General features: G+C 37.9%; 1 protein-coding gene across 12 annotated transcripts in view; it reads right to left on the bottom strand.

Annotated features, from left to right (window-relative positions):
- Positions 1-20,938, bottom strand: part of FAM13A (family with sequence similarity 13 member A) — a 362,418-nt gene that overhangs the window by 53,112 nt on the left and 288,368 nt on the right. For all 12 annotated transcript variants that reach the window (XM_044224511.1, XM_044224510.1, XM_044224506.1 and 9 more), the window contains 3 exons: positions 15,065-15,106; positions 12,016-12,195; positions 6,214-6,400 (listed from right to left, as the gene is read on the bottom strand). In XM_044224511.1, coding sequence (XP_044080446.1) covers positions 6,214-6,400; positions 12,016-12,195; positions 15,065-15,106 — 409 coding nt within the window. The remainder of the gene's footprint in view (positions 1-6,213; positions 6,401-12,015; positions 12,196-15,064; positions 15,107-20,938) is intronic.

The following is a 20,938-nucleotide window of genomic DNA, read 5'->3' as shown; positions in this document are numbered from 1 at the left end:
CATAGCAGCCCTTGCTTATCCTCAGCAGGTTAAGCCTGCTGCCCCCTTTGCCTAGAAAGCTTCTCCCCAAAGCTCTTGACAGCTCACCCCCTCACCTCGTTTACGTCCCTGCACAAGTCTTCTCAGCGAGGCCCGACCCGAGTATCCTCTGCACAACATCAATCCTACACCTCCCACCACTTCCTGTCTTCTCTGCCTGCTTCATTTCTCTCCACAGCGAGTGTCATGATCTGAGGATTTTCTTGGTTCTTATTTGATCCTATAAAGAATGTAAACCTCATGATGGCTGAGGGTGTGTCCATTTTGATAACCAATGTGTCCTTGGTTCCTAAAAGAGTGCTCGTCATACAGTTAGTTGTAATTGAAGGAATGAATAATTTTAAATCAGTGACCCACAATGTTGGGCTTTTTTACATTATATTGATACCATCCAGACAGTCACCTCAGATAGATTTTGACAGGAAGTCTTGCTGAGTTGTAGAGGATTGAAAACAAAGGCGGAAAATTGCTGCATTAGGTAGAGGGCTGTTTCGCCGAGGTAAGGTAGTGTGGGGCTGGGAGTGGGGGCAGGTGTGCAGCCGTGCTGTTCTAGGGCAGATATAACAAGGACTTCAGAGATGTGACAGCAATACAAAGGGGCCAGGGGAACCTTCATAATATTTTTAAAGCAGAGTCAACTAAAGTTGACAACAGACTGAAAAGGTGGAGGACACCTCAAGGACTGGGGGCAAGTCCAGGAAATGACTTAGTAAAGGGCTGAGAAAATGATGGTGCGATGAGATCAGATGGCTTTCCTGGTGAAAAAGAGATCAAGAAGGGACAATGAGTTTGGTTTCAGCACGTTGACTTTCTCTAAGAGAGGGGGGGCTGGGGCAGAGGGAGAGGGAGAAAATCTCCAGCGGACTCCCCACTGGGCACAGAGCCTGACACGGGGCTCGGTCTCACAACCCCAAGATCATGACCTGAGCCGAAACCAAGAGTTGGGCACTTAACCGACTGAGCCATCCAGATGCCCCTAAATAGATGTTGTTTATAAATAAGAGAGCTACTAGACTATGTTTTTGTTTTCTTATATAATGCATGTAATGCTTATTATAGAATTAGTGTCATATGGAGAATGTTTGGAGAACAGAGGAAGGAGTAACGGTTGCTTCTAATACCACTACTTCCACCATCATACAATCACTTTAGCACATTTCCTTGCAGTCTTTTTTCCTGGGAATGAAGATTTTTATATGTAATTTATATATACACACATATACCTTTATAATGTTTACACACATATATGCATACATGTAGGAATGCGTGCACTGTGTATATTGCTTTATAATCTACTTTTAATATTGAGGGATGATATAGGGGAACCCCACCTCCACCACTTATGTGTGACCTTGGAGAAATTCTTTACTCTCCTCTGCCTTATTTTCCTCACGTTTAGAATGAGAGTTATAATAAAAATAATTCCACCTTCTGGATTGTTGGGAGGATTAAAATTGATAATAAATATAAAACCCTTAAAATATAACTTGTCAATGGTTTTTATTTTATTACAAAGTCTTCAGAATCCTAATTTTATTGAACTGACATACAAATGTTGCTTAACTTATCTCACACTTTTGAACATTTAAATTGCTTCTAATTTTCCATAATTATAGAAAGCCTTGTGGTGAGCAAATTAATACCATGGCCTTTTGCATATTTAAGTAGAACCAAGTGGTAGAAGTACGATTACTGGATAATATGCATGACGGACTTGGGACTTTTGATTCAAGCTATTAAATTGTGCCCAGGAGAGAAAGCTTTTAGAGATGAAGCTTCTTTCTAGGCCAACAGAAATGAGCCAATGAAGGGGAAGCCAATGAAAAGGAGAAGTGAGTGAGTGTATGTATATGTTTGCACACGTGCATGGGTGTGGGGTGGAGAGATGGATGTAGAAGGTAGAATTTACAAAGATACCCCTTCATTTTAGAGGTTAACCTTAGAAATCAGAAAAACCATGTTACTATTTGAGCAGGTAGGAAAAAAATAATGAGTAGAGTTCTGGAGACATTTTGAAGCAGGAGTGAGGAAAGTTCCTGAAACACAAGCTGTATATCTTAGTTCGTCCAAATAAATCAGGAGATAAGGTTTTCCTCTGAGAATGACTGATGGGCACAGGCATAAGCCAAGAGTTTAAAAAGGGAAGAAAAGTTTGGGACTGTGGCAATAATTAGAGACACGACAGAACACTCTAATGTCACTTACTACCCCCAATTTTTAAGCTCTGAATTATCTGTAGTCTCTTGGACTCTGCTGGTCATGACAGTCTAGAGAGGTGAAAGTACAAAGGGGAACATGCCCAGACGGTTCCCACTTTAGAGATGCCAAATCTGTAAGATGCTTTTTTTGGTCTACAGCATATTCTCCTGTGTTGTATTGTGGGCTGGTGTGATCAGTGTGAAATTATTAGTCACTGTGTTCAGTTACTCTCCTCTCACTTTCTCTGGGAAATGGCTTTTGCTCCCATCTTTTCATCCAAACTGCTTTTATTAAGTGACTTCCAGTTTGCTATTCCCAATGGTCAAACTCTCAGTCTTCTGCATGAGCCATCATCTGACCTTTTTGCCCCCGAGACACTCTGTTCACTTGGCTACCAAGGCACTAAACTCACCTTCTCTGTCTTCTACTTTGCTGATCTCGTAAATCTCCTTCCCTGGTACCTTCTCATTTCCCCGTCTTCCAAATGTTGGTGTGTCTCAGGGCTCACAGTCCCTGAGTCAACTTCTCTTTCCAGTCTAAACTCATTCCCTTGGTCATCTCACCGAGTATATTGGCTTTAAATATCCTCTATCTGCTGATGACTCCCACATTGTATCTGTAGCCAGGATTTCCCCAAACTGAACCCAAACTTCTGTCTTCTCTATCTCAGTTAAACTTGCAATGCAAATCTAGTTGCTCAGGCCAAAACCCCTGGAGTTATCTTTGACTCCCTGATTACTTTCACACCACACAGGTAATGTCAGGAAACTCTTGTCAATTCTCCTTTCAAAACACATGCAGAATATTCACTGTGTCATGATGACTGCAACGTACCCCTCCAGAAGGAGTTTAGTCAGTGTGAACAGTGCCCCCTTGAGAAGTGCATCGTACAGCCTGCAAGGAAATGGATGCTGACTCTGGTATCACCTTAGTTCAAACCATCATCATCTCAAATCTAGATTATTGCAATAGCTGCTTAACTGGGTTCCCTGTTTCTGCCCCTGCGTGCTTACTGTCTATGCTCAACAAAGTAGGTAAACGAATTTCAGTAAGCCAGATCACTGTTCTACCTAGAACCCTCAAATGGATTCTCATCTCACCCAGGGTGAAGGCAGAGTTCTCACAATGATCTATGAGGCACTACTTCCTCTGCCCATCCTCTCCTATTACCTCTTTAATTTTGCTTACTCTCTTCCAATCACAGTTGGGTCTTTGTGGTTTCTTGAATGTTCCAGAAAAATGACTGTCTCAGGGCCTTTGAACCTACTATCATAGTATAGCTTGCTTCCTTACTTTCTCTAAATCTTTACACTCAAATGTCAAATTCTTAGAAGGTCTTCCCAGACCACTCTATTTCAAATTCCACCTCCTGCCCCCTCATGATTCCTATTCCTATTTTCTGATTTATGTTTCTTCCTAGCAGTTATCAGTATCTAATATATTTTGTGTTTTACTTACTTATTCTTGATTATTGTCTGTTAATACATGTAGTAGGAGGTAAACTCCATGAGGAGAGCTACCTCTGCCGATTTTTCTCACTTCTTTATCTCCAGGACCTGAAATATTTCTTGGCACATAAAGGCATATAATTACGTATAATTCCCCTCACCCCCCCCCCCACCGGCTGACCCAACTATAGAAATAAATGTTTAGTCAGGGGGTAAAGAACTTGAAATGGAGTAAGAAAAGGTGTTGGGGAGAGTTGGGAAAAGTAAAATTAGGACGTTAAACATAAAGGACAAGTTAAGATGCACCAACTTAACTTTTAAGGTGTAGTCTAAATACTTGTTATGTTCCCTGGCTCTTTGCTTTGTGGTTAGCTGTGAAGATTAGGTTTAAAAATTTATGGAATATGACAGTTAGAAAAGCTCTTAGAGAACACCCTCACTTTAGATGAGGAAGTTTTTCTCCTGAGTTGTGCTGGCAGGTTTTTCAATTATTCATTGCAACAAAGACATGGTCCACTTGGCTCACTTACGTTAATAGGTGACATTCACAATCCTGGAATGAGGAAACTGGCAACTATGGTGGGGACAAATCCTTTCACATAAAAAGACTGGATAGTAGAAGGCTCTCCCACCCAAACATTTTTTTTTTTTTTAAAGATTTTATTTATTTATTTATTTGACAGGCAAAGATCACAAGTAGGCAGAGAGGCAGAAAGCCCGATGTGGAGCTCGATCCCAGGACCCTGGGATCATGACCTGAGCCGAAGGCAGAGGCTTTAACCCACTGAGCCACCCAGGCGCCCCACCCAAACATTTTTAAACAAAGAATATGTCTATAGTTTTATGGACACATATTCTAAGGAATAAATGTACTTTTTCACTTTTATTAGCTATTTCTACCTACTTAATTTAAGATGCCATTCCTGGTGGGAAAGAAAATATTAATGGATTAAGTTCATGTAAAAAGGGATTGAAATAGAGAAGCACATCTTTCCAAAGAAGTCAACTGTTGGATTTTTAGTTGTAATCGCTTTGGCAGATAAGCAAATTGTGAGCCAAATAAACTGCTAATGAAATTAGCACCATTTATTTTATTTAAAAATTTACTTTTCCCCCCAATAAGAATTATGTTAATGTTAAAAAATATTTAATGCGTGCAATGGTTCCAAACCTTACATTCCTTATTTGGAATGTATCAGACTTGGGCCTGCAGTGGGTGATTGCTTCTGTCTCTGCTAGCTGGTTACCTTACTTCTAGAAACAGAATATCAAGACATTTGGAGGAAAAGGGACATCTGGGTGGCTCAGCAGATTAAGTGTCTGACTTCAGCTCAGGTCATGATCCCAGGGCCCTGGGATCGAGCCCTGCCATGGGCTGCCTACTCAGTGGGGTGCCCATTTCTCCTTCTCCCTCTGTCTGCCACTCTCCCTGCTTGTGCTCTCTCTCTCAAATAAACAAACAAACAAACAAATAAATAAATCTTTTTTAAAAAAAGGACATTTGGAGGGAAAAAAGAAATTAACATGTTTCCCTGGATTTGCATTTATGTAGATTTTATTAGGGCAAAACTGGGAATCTTCTCCAAGCATATTCTGAAATTGACAATGGAAAACAGATGGCTTATAAGTTTACTAAATGTATAGAAAACCCAACATGGAGCTAAAAGCTTGTTAGAAATAAACTAGATCAGAATATTTATACATTGAACATTAAGAATGGGTACTACCTATTTTTATTATGGGGATTCCAGGTAATGTTATGTTATAAATTTTATCTTCAGTTTTTGTTGTTGTTAAATTTTTTAAAACTAAAGGAACTAAGAAGACAGGCTTTGGTTCTCATTTCTCAGAGAAAGTGAAGAATATACAGAAAAGGATAATGTATACTAATATTTAAACTGAATAAATATTTACTGTCAGAAACTACTTGTAATAACTTATATAGCAAATCAATGATCCAGGGTTCAGATGTGAGGTAACTCTATAAGAGGTTGACCTTTTTTATTTTTCTTTCTGATTAATTTGGAAGAAAATACTTTGCAGAGTATAGATCTGAACTAAATTTCTGACTACAGAGATTTCTGTATACAAAGGGAGTTGGATCCTTTTTCCCCATGTAGTTTTCTTTCACCTGGCTTTAAGTTAATTATTTTTTTTTTACATAATCATATATAAAAGGATGAATAGAGTGGGAGAAAATAAAAAATGCTTTAATGACAATATTCCAAAAATACAATTTAAAAATTCTCAAAAGAATGAGATAAAAATCCTTTGAGTAACATGGAAATCAAAGTGTGCTGTCTCTTTTTCTTTTGGCAGAATATATTCTTTCTCAGCTTTGATTTATGTATTTGTTAAAAAGAAATACAAGTGTGTATGCTTAGTAGCTCTGATGTCTTCACAACTCATATCCTACAGTTCTGTGAAACTCATGATTGAAATTATTATTTTTTTTACAAAGCAAGAAAAAGAGATGTGGTATTTCCTAATTGGTTACAAGTAAAAATTTTATAGAATTTTTACTTACCACAAGACCATCTTGGTTTTCACTGAGTTCAGAAAGTTTGGAACTGGATTTCTGACGTTTAGGTTTGCCCCGTTCTCCAATATAACCAGAAGTATTTTCATACAATTTTTCCACTTCCTGAGCATTCAAAATACAATCTTCAAGGCTGTTGAACCCAGATGGAATATTTTCTTTGTTGATAAGTCCCCTTCAATTAAAAAAAAAAAAGCTTAATTTTAAAAGGTAAAGGGACGTTTTAATGACACTGTCACTGCATCACATGGGAAATCAGGAGAGTACCCAGAAATTCCAGTTTCCCTCTTTGATAAAAATCTGAGCACTGTGCTACTCCTGAGACCACCTGGTGCCAAATAAATCACATTACAAGAGAAATTATTCCTAGAGGCAAACTGGCAAGGACTCTGTTTCTATCAATGAACAACTTTTGAGGTTGTACCCAAAGTAATTTATATTCAAATAAGGAGAACAGTGCAATCTTACAAAAGAATTTCCTATTATTAACAGATTACACACACACACACACACACACACTCTCTCTCTCTCTCTCTTTAAAGATTTATTTATTTATTTGAGAGAGAGAGAACTCGCATGTGCATGGGGGGAGGGGGCAGAGGGAGAGAGAGAATCTCAAGCAGACTCCCTCCTGAGTGGAGAGCTTGACACAGGACTCCATTTCATTACCCTGAGACCATGACCTGAGCCGAAATCAAGAGTTGGATACTTAACTGACTGAGCCACCCAGGATCCCTGCTACACACGCATTTTATAATACAATGTGTGGAGAAAAATCTGAAAAGGAAATATGATGTCTTTTTTTCTTGAATGGAACAAACTGTTTTCCCAAATGATAAAGACAGTTTAGCACAGTAGAAAAGCATTAATAACAAACTCTTGACTGCATTTGATAATCTTGATAGAAACAGTATAAGTTAATAAAAACTGTGGAATATAAAGCATTTTAACTGAAGTATGGATTTGTCATGTCCCAGTACAAGGAATTTTAGGATGTAAACTAACTGGAGGTCCTTCATGACTTAGAGTTTTTTTTTTTTTTTTTAAGTTTTCATTTATTTATTTGGCAGGGGGGGGTGGGGGAGAGAGAGAGAGCACAAGCAGCGGGAGCAGCAGGCAAAGGGAGCTGAAGTGGGTCTTGATCCCAGGACCCTGGGATCATGACCTGAGCCGAAGGCAGTGGCTTAACCAACTGAGTCACCCAGTGCCCCATTCATGACTTAGTTATAGAAGCAGATGTGAATGTCATAACTACAGAATTTAATTCACTTAATATTCTTGAAATTGTTCTGAGTATTTTAAACATTTCCTTAAGGAGTTTTCATAAAGTTAAATTACTTAGCAAACTGTTTGTTTTTTTACTACATCACAGGACAAATTATGCCATCAGGGTAGCATAAGGGCATGCCAAGGTATAACTGAGTAAGGTCTCTCCCTTATGGTAGGACTGAGTGAAGGTAACACCCTAAACACTTACAGCTATATTTTGAAATAAATGAGCTCTAAAGAGCAAAGCAGATGACTATATTTTACCATCAGTTCAACCATATACAAAAATGAAATACCATGTTAAATATTTATTCTGCCATCTAAATTCACATCCTATCTTAGATGGGCTTATCAGGGAGGCAAAACTATGAAATAAATATGATCCTAATATTTTCAAAGTTATAATATCTTTGGTGATTTTTAGCACTCCATATTCAATTTAGTCTTATTTTATATACTTTAAATGTAAGTATATGTACTTAGTGAAATTATAGAAAAGATTTATGCAACATATATTAGAAATACCCCAAGTATAAAATCACAAAAGGACAAGGAAGAGCAGACAGGGACTAATATGTACTCGGGCAGACACTCTTCAAGACACCTTTCTATGGATGGCTGGATGAATTTGGTCTCAACTTCAAAATTAATTGTTCTACTATATAAATTCTGTCTATCACTCTTCATACTTCTAACCCCCGTGGTATACATCCTATTAAAATATTTTTCATGGGGAGGGTTTATGTTTGAAAGCAATTATGACAGTATTGTGTTTCCCCCCAAATTCCTCTGCTGAAGCCCTTACCATCTGTTAATGTGATTGTTTTTGGAGACAGAGCTTTTCCAGAGGTAATTAGGCTCAATGAGGCCATAAGGTGGGTGCTCTAATCCAATAGAACTGGTGTTCTAATAAGAAGAGGAGGAGAGCCACCTCATAGCTCAGTTGGTTGGCTGCCTTCAACTCAGGTCATAATCCCAGGGTCCTGGGATCGAGTCTCCCATCAGGATCCTTGCCCAGTGGGGAGCCTGCTCCTCCCTCTGCCTGCCACTGTTCCCGCTTCTGCTTACTCACTCTCTGACAAAGAAACACATAAAATATATTTTTTAAAGATTTTAATTACTTATTCGACAGAGAGACATAGTGAGAGAGGGAACAGAAGCAGGGGGAGTGAGAGAGGGAGAAGCAGGCTTCCTGCTGAGCAGGGAGCCCGATGCGGAGCTCGATCTCAGGACCCTGAGATCATGACCTAAGCCAAAGGCAGAGACTTTAACCCACTGAGCCATCCAGGCGCCCCTTGACAACTGAAATTTGACTTGAACTCAGATCTCTGGAGCCTCTCACTTTTTATCTAGAGTTTCTTCCCCACCCCTACAGACACACTTAATGTTCTGGCTATACTCATCTATTTACCATTCCCCTAATACAGCACTGTTTTTTTTTTTTTTTTCTTCCCTTTTTCTTTTTTCTTTTTTTTTACTTTGCAGTAGGAATTTAGTATAGTATTTATATAACAAATATGTACAAATTTCCAGTTTATTGTATTTTGGACAGCTGAAACCATTTTATTTTCACCTAACTACCCTTTGCTTTTAAGAAAAATACTTAATATAAATTTTTCACACATACAGAGGGGACACTATCACAATGAATTTCAATATACCCATCACCAAGAGTCATCATTTCCATGCACCTGGCAGATGGCAAGTTTTTTAAGAAATAAACTGAACCCCTCTGTATAATGAATATATTGCTTAAACTCTGATATCTTTATGATAGCAAATAATAAGCCTGATCAATCATTTGCACTAAAATGAAATATTTATAGTCTTAGTCTATCTTCTGTACTTATTTCAAAACTCTGCTCTGATGACTTTAGTACAGACTTCATTGACCTTAATCTTACTCTGAAATGTGGTTATCATTGGCTTCAAGGATATATTTTTTTACTTGGTTGCAGCTTTAAATTGTTAGGAGGCACAGTAATAGACAAAAATACAACAAATTTCTAATTTTTAAAAACTCTTTTGAACCATTCCATACAGTAACAGTTTTGACTAGAATAAAGCCTAGCTTAGCCTTTTAAGCAAAGCCTGATGAAAATCTTTGATAAATGAATCAATTATATGTAGGTATATACTAGGAAAAAACATACTATAGGCTATGATAATGATTCTCAAATTCTGCACAATCAGTGATATGTCATTATACCTCCTGAGGACATATTGGAGAGGAACTTCACGGGGACAAAGTAGTAAGGTCTGGAGCCCTGAGATAAGGGCCTTGCTCCCCCACAGACCTGGTGAGCTCAGAGAGACAGTTTGGTGTGGACTGGGAGTTGAAGAGAAAGGACTTTCAAGGCGTGTTAATTACCTAGCGTGTCAGATCAGGAAGAAAACATATGCCTAGGAGGCTGAGGCCAACAGGGAGCATAGGAAGGGAACTTCTGAGTGTCCAGACCACACACCAAGGAAGAAGTAACAGTGAGACTGTAAGTTACCATGGCCACACACAGTTTGCAGCCTGAGATTTACTCACTCAGTATCCAACTCTTGTCTGACCATAGTGAGTGACCAGCATGAGCAGTGAAAAGAAGAAAGGGAAGAAAAAAAGAAGAAAAAAAAAAAGAAGAAAAAACAAGGGGAAGGTTAGAGTTTCTCAGATTGTTAGATTAGTTGGTTTCTAATGTTCTTCATCTCCTTTTGTTCTCCTGATATTGATAGTAGAATATGATCAAGAGAACTTAGAATAGAAACATACCTGGACGTGGGAAACTCTGAATTCTGCAGGAAGGGTACTCTCTGTTCCATATTTTTCTGCTGCCTGTTCATTTGGACCTTACCCCACTGTGCTGTTCCCTGCTGCCGCCATGCACCCACCATGAACAGTACCACCGTCTGCTCTGTTCTCTCTCTTGTGCTTACTACCACTTTCAACCTCTGCTTGCTATCCCTCTGTCCAAACAAAGAGGGTGGAAAGCATGATGTCGTGACACACTAAGGATATTTTAAAAATGCAATGTGTTGCCACATACTATTTGGCAAAAAATGAGACAGAAGATAAGAACAGTATTAAATAATTTGTACTTGCTGTGTAGCACAATATAGGCAGTACATGGGCTAATTATACTCCTAAACATTTTCTGTAAAGCTTAGTCAGGAGCTAATTTTAAATGTAAACACCTCCTGTATTATAATTTTTCTATTTTCTGAAGGTAATATTATAGCACTCCCTCCTATCCACCAGCCCCAAGGCAATTTTTTTTTTTTAAAGTGCTGCTTAGATCACTTAAAAAGTCAGTGGTCTATATCATTGATACTGCTTTATTTCTAAAATCACATCTGCTAGCATGTCACTTAAACAACTTCATGATATGCAACACGGTGTTTGTTTATACCACTTATCTTTGGCGTCTTTCTTTAAGCACAAAGAAGTTTCCTTCCCACCCCAGCCCTAAGATTTTTGATGTGCATTATGAATCCAGGTGAAAAAGAATGAGGGGGACTAGGATCTGATTTACTCTTTGACATTTCATCAGGAGTTCAAAACAATAACTTTATAGAGACTAAATGCTATAGTAGATAAAAACAAACTTAAAACTTTCAGGAAAAAATACATGAATGTAACTTTATTTTCTTTGACATTAAAATAATGACTACTGAAAAATACAGAAGATTAATTGTTTATTTGTATTTTATCAAATCCTCTAATGGAGACTAAAGTTACTTATGATACTATTCTTGAAATTCACACTGTGGGAAAGCTTAAAATTAGTCATTATGATAATAAAGAACTTGAGCATTTCCTCTTCTGATTAAACTTAAGCTCTACCATTCTGACACTGAAGTGTAGTCAACTATTAGAGTATTACGGTGATATTCTAGTATTGCACCAGGCCAATACAGTAGGGAAATCTGTTGATTTCATAAGTTAGTTTAACAACCAAATGAAAGTTGTCTAATAAGGAAAAAATCAGCCTATGATGGCTGGGACCAGGGTGCAGTCAGCTGGGTACCTGACTCTTGGTTTCTGCTCCTGTCAGAATCTCTGCTCAGCAAGAAGTCAGCTTGGGTTTCTCTCTTCCTTTACCCCCACTCCCACCTGCAACACACGCACACACACGCTCTCTCTCGCTCAAATAAATAAATCTTAAACAAAACAAAACAAAACAAAACAAAAAAAAACAAAACCACCTCTGGACTGGCATATGGGAATTTTCTCCTCCAGTGGTTCAGCATCCTTCTAAAGAAGATATCCACGAGGAAGCCCTGAAATGTATTAAATCAGAGGTGGCTTCCTACAACACACATCTAGACAACACAAAACATCCAGACCCGACCGAAATGTTCATTTAGTCCCTTACACGTTTCCAAATGTTAGTGAAGTTCAGAATAGTCGAAAGGAAATTTTATAGTTTTAACCTGAATACTGAAATGGGAATGGCTATAACATGGTGACGAATTCAGGTGTGTATTTTTAAAAGGAGAGGAGAACATGCAAATAAAGCTCTAATGCCAACTCACACGTCTCTGCCATGCCGGACTTCATCCTGCTCTTTGGACTGGCGGCGGCGTTGTCTGGCAGACAGGGCCGGAGATGCTGAGGACGTTCCCGATTCTGAATCCTCTGAACTTTGGCCTCCAGAGCCGTTAACATCAAAAAGATGCTGTTCTACTGCCGACCGGATGGTTCTTTCCAAGAGTCTAATGAAAGCAGAACACCGAGTCCATCAGGCAGTCAGATTTATCAGTGATTGCCTTTTAAAACTTATATCCATAATTTTGGAATATCAGCATTTCCAACGATAGATCTACCACAGCTTCGTGAACAAAGACAGCATATGAGACATCTCGAAATATCTGCATCGTGTGTTAAAAATAAAACCAAAAACCTGACAAATTCTACCAGTTTGATCACTGTGTTTCTCATCTTCGTAGGTCCAGGATGACTGAAATGCTCACAGCAAGCCTAACAACATTTATCAGAGGCATTCAGGAAATAAGGGTCACTTAATATAAGGCAGAATGAGGAAATACTTTTTCCTCATAGAATAATAATAGACCTATTCTTACAAAGGTGCGTTCCGTCAGATTTCATACCAGCTCTGCAGAGGAAGACAGTATAGTTTACAAAGAAAACTGGCACAAATGATTTTATGATGCCTCTTATCTATTTAGAATCCCTTTAAGATAAAATTATACAGGCAATAATGCTATTAAAATGGAAGACCTCCCCAGAACAATTACTACTTAGAACAGGAAAAACTTTCTAAACCTCCATGCAATTAAACTGTGATGTAAATAATTGAAGCTGTATTCATACAAACATGTGCCACTAATATGTGTTACTAAAGATGGCAGGGTAGATTTACTTCATCTAACATGAGGAAATACTTAAGCACAGGGGCTGAAAAGAGTGCATGGTGAATTAGATAAGGTATCCTTTTTAAAGCTATATAATCTTTTAATGTGTCTAAGCCTTCTTTTTAAAAAAATTTTATTTAATTTTTTTTTTCCAAAAATTGTTCCAAAATTCATTGTTTATGCACACTCAGTGTTCAATGCAATATGTGCCCTCCATTCTTTTATCACCACACTATTCAATTTTGGATAAGCTGGCATGGAAAATTCTAAACATATACTCCTCAAATCATAATTTTCTACACTTGAAAAAAGGATCACATCCAAACTCATCAAACTATACACACATTAAGTCTGTGTACTTCCTTACATATTAATTTGACTTCAATAAGGGTATTAAAAATTTTAAAAAGAACCACATATTTATTTTTAAAATGTTCAGATAGATTTTGAAAAATTTAAGATACTTAGATTTTCCAAATGTAGTTTAATAACAGACACATGGTAATCTCATTAAAACTACTTGAAGACAATAAAAACAAATATGGTCTAACTTGGACATTACAACTTTTATATTTAGGGGTGCCTGGGTGGTATGGCCAGTGGAGTGCCCAACTCTTGGTTTTGGCTCACGTTGTGATCTCACGGTTGTGAGATTGAGCTCCAAGTCCTGCTCTGTGTTCAGCACAGGGTCTGCTTAAGACTTTCTCTCCCTCTCCCTCTGCCCCTTAGCCTCCAACAAATGAATGAATGAATGAATCTTTAAAAAAAGAGAGTTTTATATTTAGAACTCCACATCCCAATGATTCAAGATTCCCTAATAGTGGTCTATAGGAATGTGAGTGAATTAACGTACACAAACAAACCCCACACCTTTTCCAAACTATACAGACAGATAAGAGGTAAAAGCTATTAGGAAATACACAAGCAGGAACATATATAATATGCCTCAGTATAATTCTGGAATCTCTTTAAAATTCACAGAGCTAAGAGAGGTTGGTCCGGCTCTCTCATTGTTTCCTCGTCTAACAAAGAAGAAGAAAAACTCCCAGTTCATCCTATTAGATCCAAATTCACCCTACTTAGTGCTACTTTAAATTATTCTCTCTTCTACATTATCACACCTTTTCTCCACTTCCTCTTGATCCCTGTTGATGGAAGATACCCTAAAAAGGTCCATTTACATCTCAGCAAGGAAGAAAGAGAGGTGGGTGTGATGGAATATCTTTGAGCAAGAAACTAGTCACAAACCTTTATCTAGTGCCTAATATACACCAGGCACTTTCCTAGGTGTTATGGATACAGCCATGAAAATGACAAACAAGGTCCCCATGTTTATAGAGCTTATATTGCTATGAGGCAGACAGGTAATAAACGAATCATGAACTTTCAGATAATGATAAATTCTCTCCAAAATGATGCATAAAATTGGAGAACGACTGTGGGTAGTCAGGGATGGCTTCTTGGAGGAGAGGACACTTGAACAAAAAAGTAAATGGTAAGAAAATGAACGGCCAGGCTGAGAAACAGTGCAAGAGCTCTGGGGCAAATATAAGGTTGGCCTATTCCAGAAACAGAATGTCATGTGGCTGAAGCCTAAGGAGCAATGTAGTCAGAGAGGGAGGCAGGGGCAGGTAACTGGAGCTTAGGTGTAGACACAGCTGGTAGCCTTAGGAAGAAAGAGACATGTGACGGGCATCATCAGTAGGGCACTGTCCCTGCCCTATGGAAAAAGGACTTGTTGCCATCACTGATTTGCTTTTGATTCTGTGTCCCTTTTAGATGGTAAAGTCCCTGAAGGCAGAGCCAGAGGCTTACTTGACGTTACACACCTAACGCTACCCTTGGCGTATCACAGTTATTCAACAAATGTAGGCTGATTAAAAATAAGAAGTAAAGACATTGTACTACTTTATCCTTTAATGGCATCCTCCACTGAAAGATATCTCTCCAGACACGTATTTTGTAAACAGTAATGGACTCTGTCATTATTTTGACTGAAACAAAAATCTCGTATGTTCAAATTGTTAGGCTGTCTCTAGTCACACACCCACACAGAAGCTCCAACAGGAGCCCTTCTCTAGTCCTCTTCTCTCAGTGGCTTTAAAGATCATCACAGGTTGCTTATGGTATTAATTGTCCAATACTATACACCATTAGAGGAGCTTTGTTTCTGTTTGCTAAGTGGGAAAGGGAAACCCAAGTAACTTACTCTCCAGTTGCTGCAACATTGCTGACTTGGGATACATGCGTGCTGTGGGAAAGAAGCACAAAGAAAGTCAGATTAGACAGAGCATGAGACTGTGCACCAAACATCTGAAGGGGATTCCAGACTGAAAGTATTAGCTAGACTCTCAGTGACCCACGCACAATGTTTAACCCACCTACCAACAGACACGGACTTTCACTTGTTTCTGGAATTGGAGAATGCTAAGTGTTTATTCCTGAGTCAGTACTGAGTGTTTACTCCTGAACAGTGTCCCCCCTTCCCTTCCATTTTAAAGACATCCATGATGGACTGTTTCAAAGCGACCTTTAAAAACCATCTGTACTCCCCCTACTGGCCCTAGAGCTCCTTCAGCGTCTTTTCATTTATTCAAAATATTACTACAATGCCACTGACTGTCTTCTGCTACCAACTCTACCCATTCCCTGTTCTCCAGAGCCCAAATCTGTTCCCTCCTCGTCCACTCCCTCCAGACGGGCAGCCAGAAGAAACTTTCTAAAACTGCTCAGAACAGGTAGAAAGCAGCAGGAACCACAGGGGACAGGGAACAAGCAAGCGACTCTGGCTTCTTTCCTTTTTTAAATGTATCTTTAAAAAATATTTTATTTATTTGAGAGAGAGAACATAAGCAGGGGAAGGGTGGAGGGAGAAGCAGACTCCCCACTGAGCAGGGAGCCCGACCTGGGGCTTGATCCCAGGACCCTGAGATCATGACCTAACCGGAGGGCAGACGTTTATCTGACTGAGCCACTAAGGTGCCCCTACACAACTATTTCTAAGCCACCTTTCTTCCTGAGTTCCTCGAGATGAAGAATGCTTCAAGCTCTATGTTTCATCTCAACACCTAATTTATGGCCCCTTTATTGGACACTTAAAAATTTCCTCTACTTTTCTGTTTCCTCCCAAACCTGAATTCCTTCAAAAGCATTACAAAGTATTCAGCCTAAAGCGGAACAGTGAAACTATAGAACACTCTATGATAAGCACGCTTGCCTGCCCCCTGTGTTCATATAACCACAATGAGGTTGAGTTCAGCAGCAATTTCAGCTGCATCAGTATCAAGATTTTCTCACGGTCTGCCCTCCAGTGCTTAGTCAACTTCTAAATCAAGATTCAAAAGTCTGTTCAAACGAAAAATCTTCCATGTTTGTCACACTATAGGTTTCCCTAATAGACACAACGGTTTCCTTTGCTCCTCCTTCTTTGTAGAAAACACTTGAAGAAAGCGACAGGGGTTAATGACTGATGCTGATGGCTGCCTCCCAATCACCCCAAACAGCCTTGTATCTTCCATGCAATTTTGAACATAAGAACATATTTAGTTTTGTTTTTTTAAAATCTATCTGCTGGGTTTTTCTTCCATGTACATGGGTATTTCATCTCTTTCCACCCAGAATCTAAGTGCTTCAAGGGAAAGTAGGCTATTTCTCTTTTTCTTTCATTATACTCTCTACTCACCACTATCCCCGCTGTCAGACCCAGCCCACCACTATTATACAAGAGGTGATCAGCAGACACACACTCTTCAGCCCAGAGAATTTCCTTAAAAAAGAGGTGTAGCTCTTTGTTCCGGCCACAAACCACAGCCAAATCCCAGAAGAGACACAGAAAATAATGCTACTGTTCACAAGGGAAAGTGATGAGAAAAACCTTTATAAATGAAAGCCAATGAAAAAATAAATGCATTCTAATACTGACTACTTAACTATGTTTCAGACACTGTGTCGAGTATTTTGTACATATATTTTCCTGTTTGCTGTTTACAATAACCAATTTGGGTAGGTACTATTGTTTTCTCAATTTTCAGTTGAAGAGTTTAGAGGTTAAGTAACTTGCCCACAGTGAGAGAGCCAAGTAGATGAGCTGGAATTTGAACCAAGAACGTTTTAGCTCAGAGTCTAAGCTCTTAATCACTACACTAGCCATTCAATCCATCACTCAGTAGAAGAAAAACTCACTAGAATCATCTTTGTAGATGGAGGCCTGGACTTAGGTATTTTACTTTGCTTTTAATCACAACCATTTTTCTCATCTGCCTCACAATGCCTGTTATTCACAGTGGTTCCCAGATTACACAACCAATAATATATCCTTTGCTCTTCTCTGTCCTTAACTGGAACAGGCAGTCCCTGCTTTTGATGCTTTGTGGCTCACCCTCTGTAAAGTCAACACTGTGTAATTAACTTCTGTATTTCACTTCTCAATGTAGTTACATAGCCTCAGTTTGGGGAGCAGGGCCCATTGGGAATGATGGCTCTGGAAGGACACAGAAGAGGGGAACACGTTGATCTGATAGATGCTAAAAATATTCCAAAGACAAAGAAGTATAAGCAGTCAATTAGTCCTCCATGCTGTCTCAGAATGAGTAGATGTACACCTTTTCTCCCTTCGTTACACACTTTGACCTGAACTTCTTTTTGCTTATTAAAGCACACACTGATATTTTTATGTTTCTTTTTTGGGGGGTAGGGGGCAGGACACACACACACATACACACAAAAGGTGAGGAAGAAAGAAACAAGAAAATGACCTCAAGCAGAAACAGGTTCTGCGATAACTAAAGCCATGTTGGTGCTTCTCAACTTCTAAAGCATATCGGAGTCATCCAGGATCTCGTTCACTCAGGCTCCGATTCAGTACCTCTAGGTCTCAGGAAGGTGAAGCTTCCTGAGAAGCGGATATTCTGCCTTTTTAACAAATTCTACAGTGATTCTGATGCTGTTGATTTGTGGAAGACACTGATTAGAAAAGCTGTAATTCCCTGAAACTAAGAGTCTTCAAGACTTCAATTACTTAGATATCACAATAGCTATTTTTAAACATTCTAATCTAAGTGAAGAGGGTATGCATTGGAAAGCTTACACTAGCGTAAGTGAATAAAAGGCAACACATCAAGATTTCCTCATAGCTTAAAGAAAAATGACCTAAGCCATCTAAATTTTTTAAAACAGATTTTATCTATTTATTTGAGAAAGAGAAAGAGAGCACAAGTGGGGAGGACAGGCGGAGGGAGAGGGAGAAGTAGACTCCCCAATGAGCAGGGAGCCCGACATGGGGCTTGATCCCAGGACCATGGGATCATGACCTGAGCTAAAGGCAGAGGCTTAACTGAGCCATTTTCAGAATGCAAAATAAATGAATAGATTGATGACAAAAGCAAGGAATTAAATCATATTCAATTTTGTTAATATGTTGATCTTAGGTCAAATTTATGATGATTTATAGTTTTACGTTTCTTTAATAGTCCTTTACAATTTTTGGTATACTTAACATGTTCATATTTTCATGTTTTTTAAGCAGAGTTTCTCTAAAGAAAGTATTCTGAGAACATGTTCCACTGGGAATCAGAAAAGAGAAGTTCTGGTCTTTGTTCCGCAGTTAATTAGCTGAAATCATGGATTGCTGGTTAGCTTGGCTGTTCTGGGGGGGGGGTTCTTCATACAGAAAATGAAAGACTTGGCTAGTGGTCCCTGTGATTTTCTTTTAGCTCTAAAAGTTTACTGCCCTAAAGTTTGAATCACCACAAAAGGTTATAACTGAATATTATGACAGTTTCAGTCATAGTTATGGTTTATTAAACACCAATATAGCTTTGGTCAGGTATCCAGCCACCTGTATATTTCCTGTGGGATGTGCTTAATAATCCACCAATAGCAAGATTTCTAAGAATATTTAATGACAGAAGCAGGGGCTATTTCCATAGCTATAATTCACTCATGAAGGAAATTCTAAGAAAAACGACAAATGGGCAATAATCAAATAAGTTAAAGTGAAAAATACAGATTTCCTTGGTCTACAATGGAACTTGCTTTTTGTCCTCTGCAGAAAGCGAAGGGAAATTAATTTTTTTTCTGAGCCCTTGACTGATCTGATAACAAAGTTTCCTACTTATGCAGTATAAACACTTGAATATGGAAGAGATCATTTCTTAATGTTGATAAAGCCAAGTATTCAAAACTGAAAACAGATAAGTCTCTCTGCGGACTCCAGAGCTAGGGTCAACTTCATGACCCAAGCCTCCTGTGAGTGAGGACACAGCTGCATTCGCTATTGGTACAGTCTTTGAGAACAGATTCTGAGCCTACTCTGCAATATATTCTACGGTATACTTAAATATATTTAGTCTGCATCTCTATTAACCAAACCTAAACTACATTTCTGGAAGCCCCACACGCTCAACAATACTAGTCTATAAATTTGCATGTGATAAGATGCACAGAATGCCTGTTGACAAGTGATTCTTTAATTAGATCTCTCGATTTGAAATAAAGAAATCTACATATAAAAAGAAAGAGATTTCAAGTCTACTAAAATCCGACATCTTGAAGAGGCACGTGTTCTCTTTTTTTATACATTCTCTTACTTCAGTATGTTCTCTTCTGCGGTATATAAATATTATTGTGGTAAAGTATTATTGTTTCAATAGGAACTATTAGGTGAACAGAATTATCCCTTTTTTTCCCCTCTAGAATATTTACATTTAGTGAGTTTTTTTAAAAAAAAAAAAAAAGTCAGGATTTAAAAGACAGTTGTGTGATGTTTAATTTGGGCAAAGATGAAGATCGTGTAACTAATTATCAAAATAGCACGAAGCTCCTAATTTCTCTGTTTAACAGAATATAATATTTTTAGTATTATTTTAAAATACTAAAAGTTGATATGCAGCATCAACATTATAAGATGAATCCAGTGTTATTTATTATAGTTATAACAGATTTCTAATTAAAACTTTTTCATTAAAACCATGTCTTCCATGGACAATGTCATACATTAAAAGAAATATCCCTGATTTTCAATATTTACTTCGCTTTAACTTTTAGCTATGATTACGATATACAGAAAGTTAATGGAGCATTTATAGGTATTCAAACTTTGACAAAAATTGTATTACCTTTTTGTGGTAGTGTTATAGATAGTTTGGATCTAAAAAACGTAAGTTTGGCTTTAAAGCATATACTATGCATTAAAAAAAGCATATACTATGCATAGAATACTAGAACATAAATTGAAAACATACTACATGGATATTAGTAGGAAGAAAATGTTTATCCTCAAACTTTTTCAAAACTCACACTTCATATTCCTTTAAATATTAGAACTGTTTTTAAGAAAAAAATTATTCTTCATTCCTAGAATATTTTGATGATCTATTAAAATCATTTTGATGATCTATCAAATATTTTCTAACAAATTAAATAGAGCCTATCAAAATATCAAAATACTCACCTTTTGTATAGCTTTTTGTTCAGGCCCTAATTACTGGAGTTTTCAGTTTTACATATTTAGCATGTTTTTGCATAAAAAAGAAATTCAGAGTTTTAGTTTTTGGACTAAGGTCTTTGTAAAGGAAAATTACGAATGAAATTAAATAGTTCACTATGTATAATCATTTAAGATGAGGAAGTTGAGGTTCAGAGAGGTTTAATATCTCATTCAAGTTTACACAGTTCTGATTCTATCTCGTGTAATCTGGCTTCAATAAGGACACAATCTTTCTCAAATAATGCTGCTATTCATATAAACCTTTGGCTATACATCTAGTTATTTTCTTAGAGCAGATTATTCAAAGTACTTTTTTGGGTTCAAATAGAATTTTCTTTTCAAAATGTACATTCCAGAAAATTTTTTATTTCTAGATTTTCAAGTTTATCAGTATAAAATTCTATCAAGCAGTCTTTAATCTTTTATTTTTTAAAAATTTGTTTATTTATTTGATTCCTTTGCCTTTGGAGACGTGTCTTGAAAGAAGTGGCCGATGTCAAAGGGGATACTGCCTATGTTCTCCTCTAGGATTTTGATGGATTCCTGTCCCACACTGAGGTCTTTCATCCATTTTGAGTTTATCTTTGTGTATGGTGT

Source organism: Neovison vison, chromosome 11 (genome assembly GCF_020171115.1).
Source record: "Neovison vison isolate M4711 chromosome 11, ASM_NN_V1, whole genome shotgun sequence".
Lineage (NCBI taxonomy): Eukaryota > Metazoa > Chordata > Mammalia > Carnivora > Mustelidae > Neogale > Neogale vison.
The sequence above is the reverse complement of the archived record's forward strand: the minus strand, read 5'-3'. Positions and strand labels throughout refer to the sequence as shown.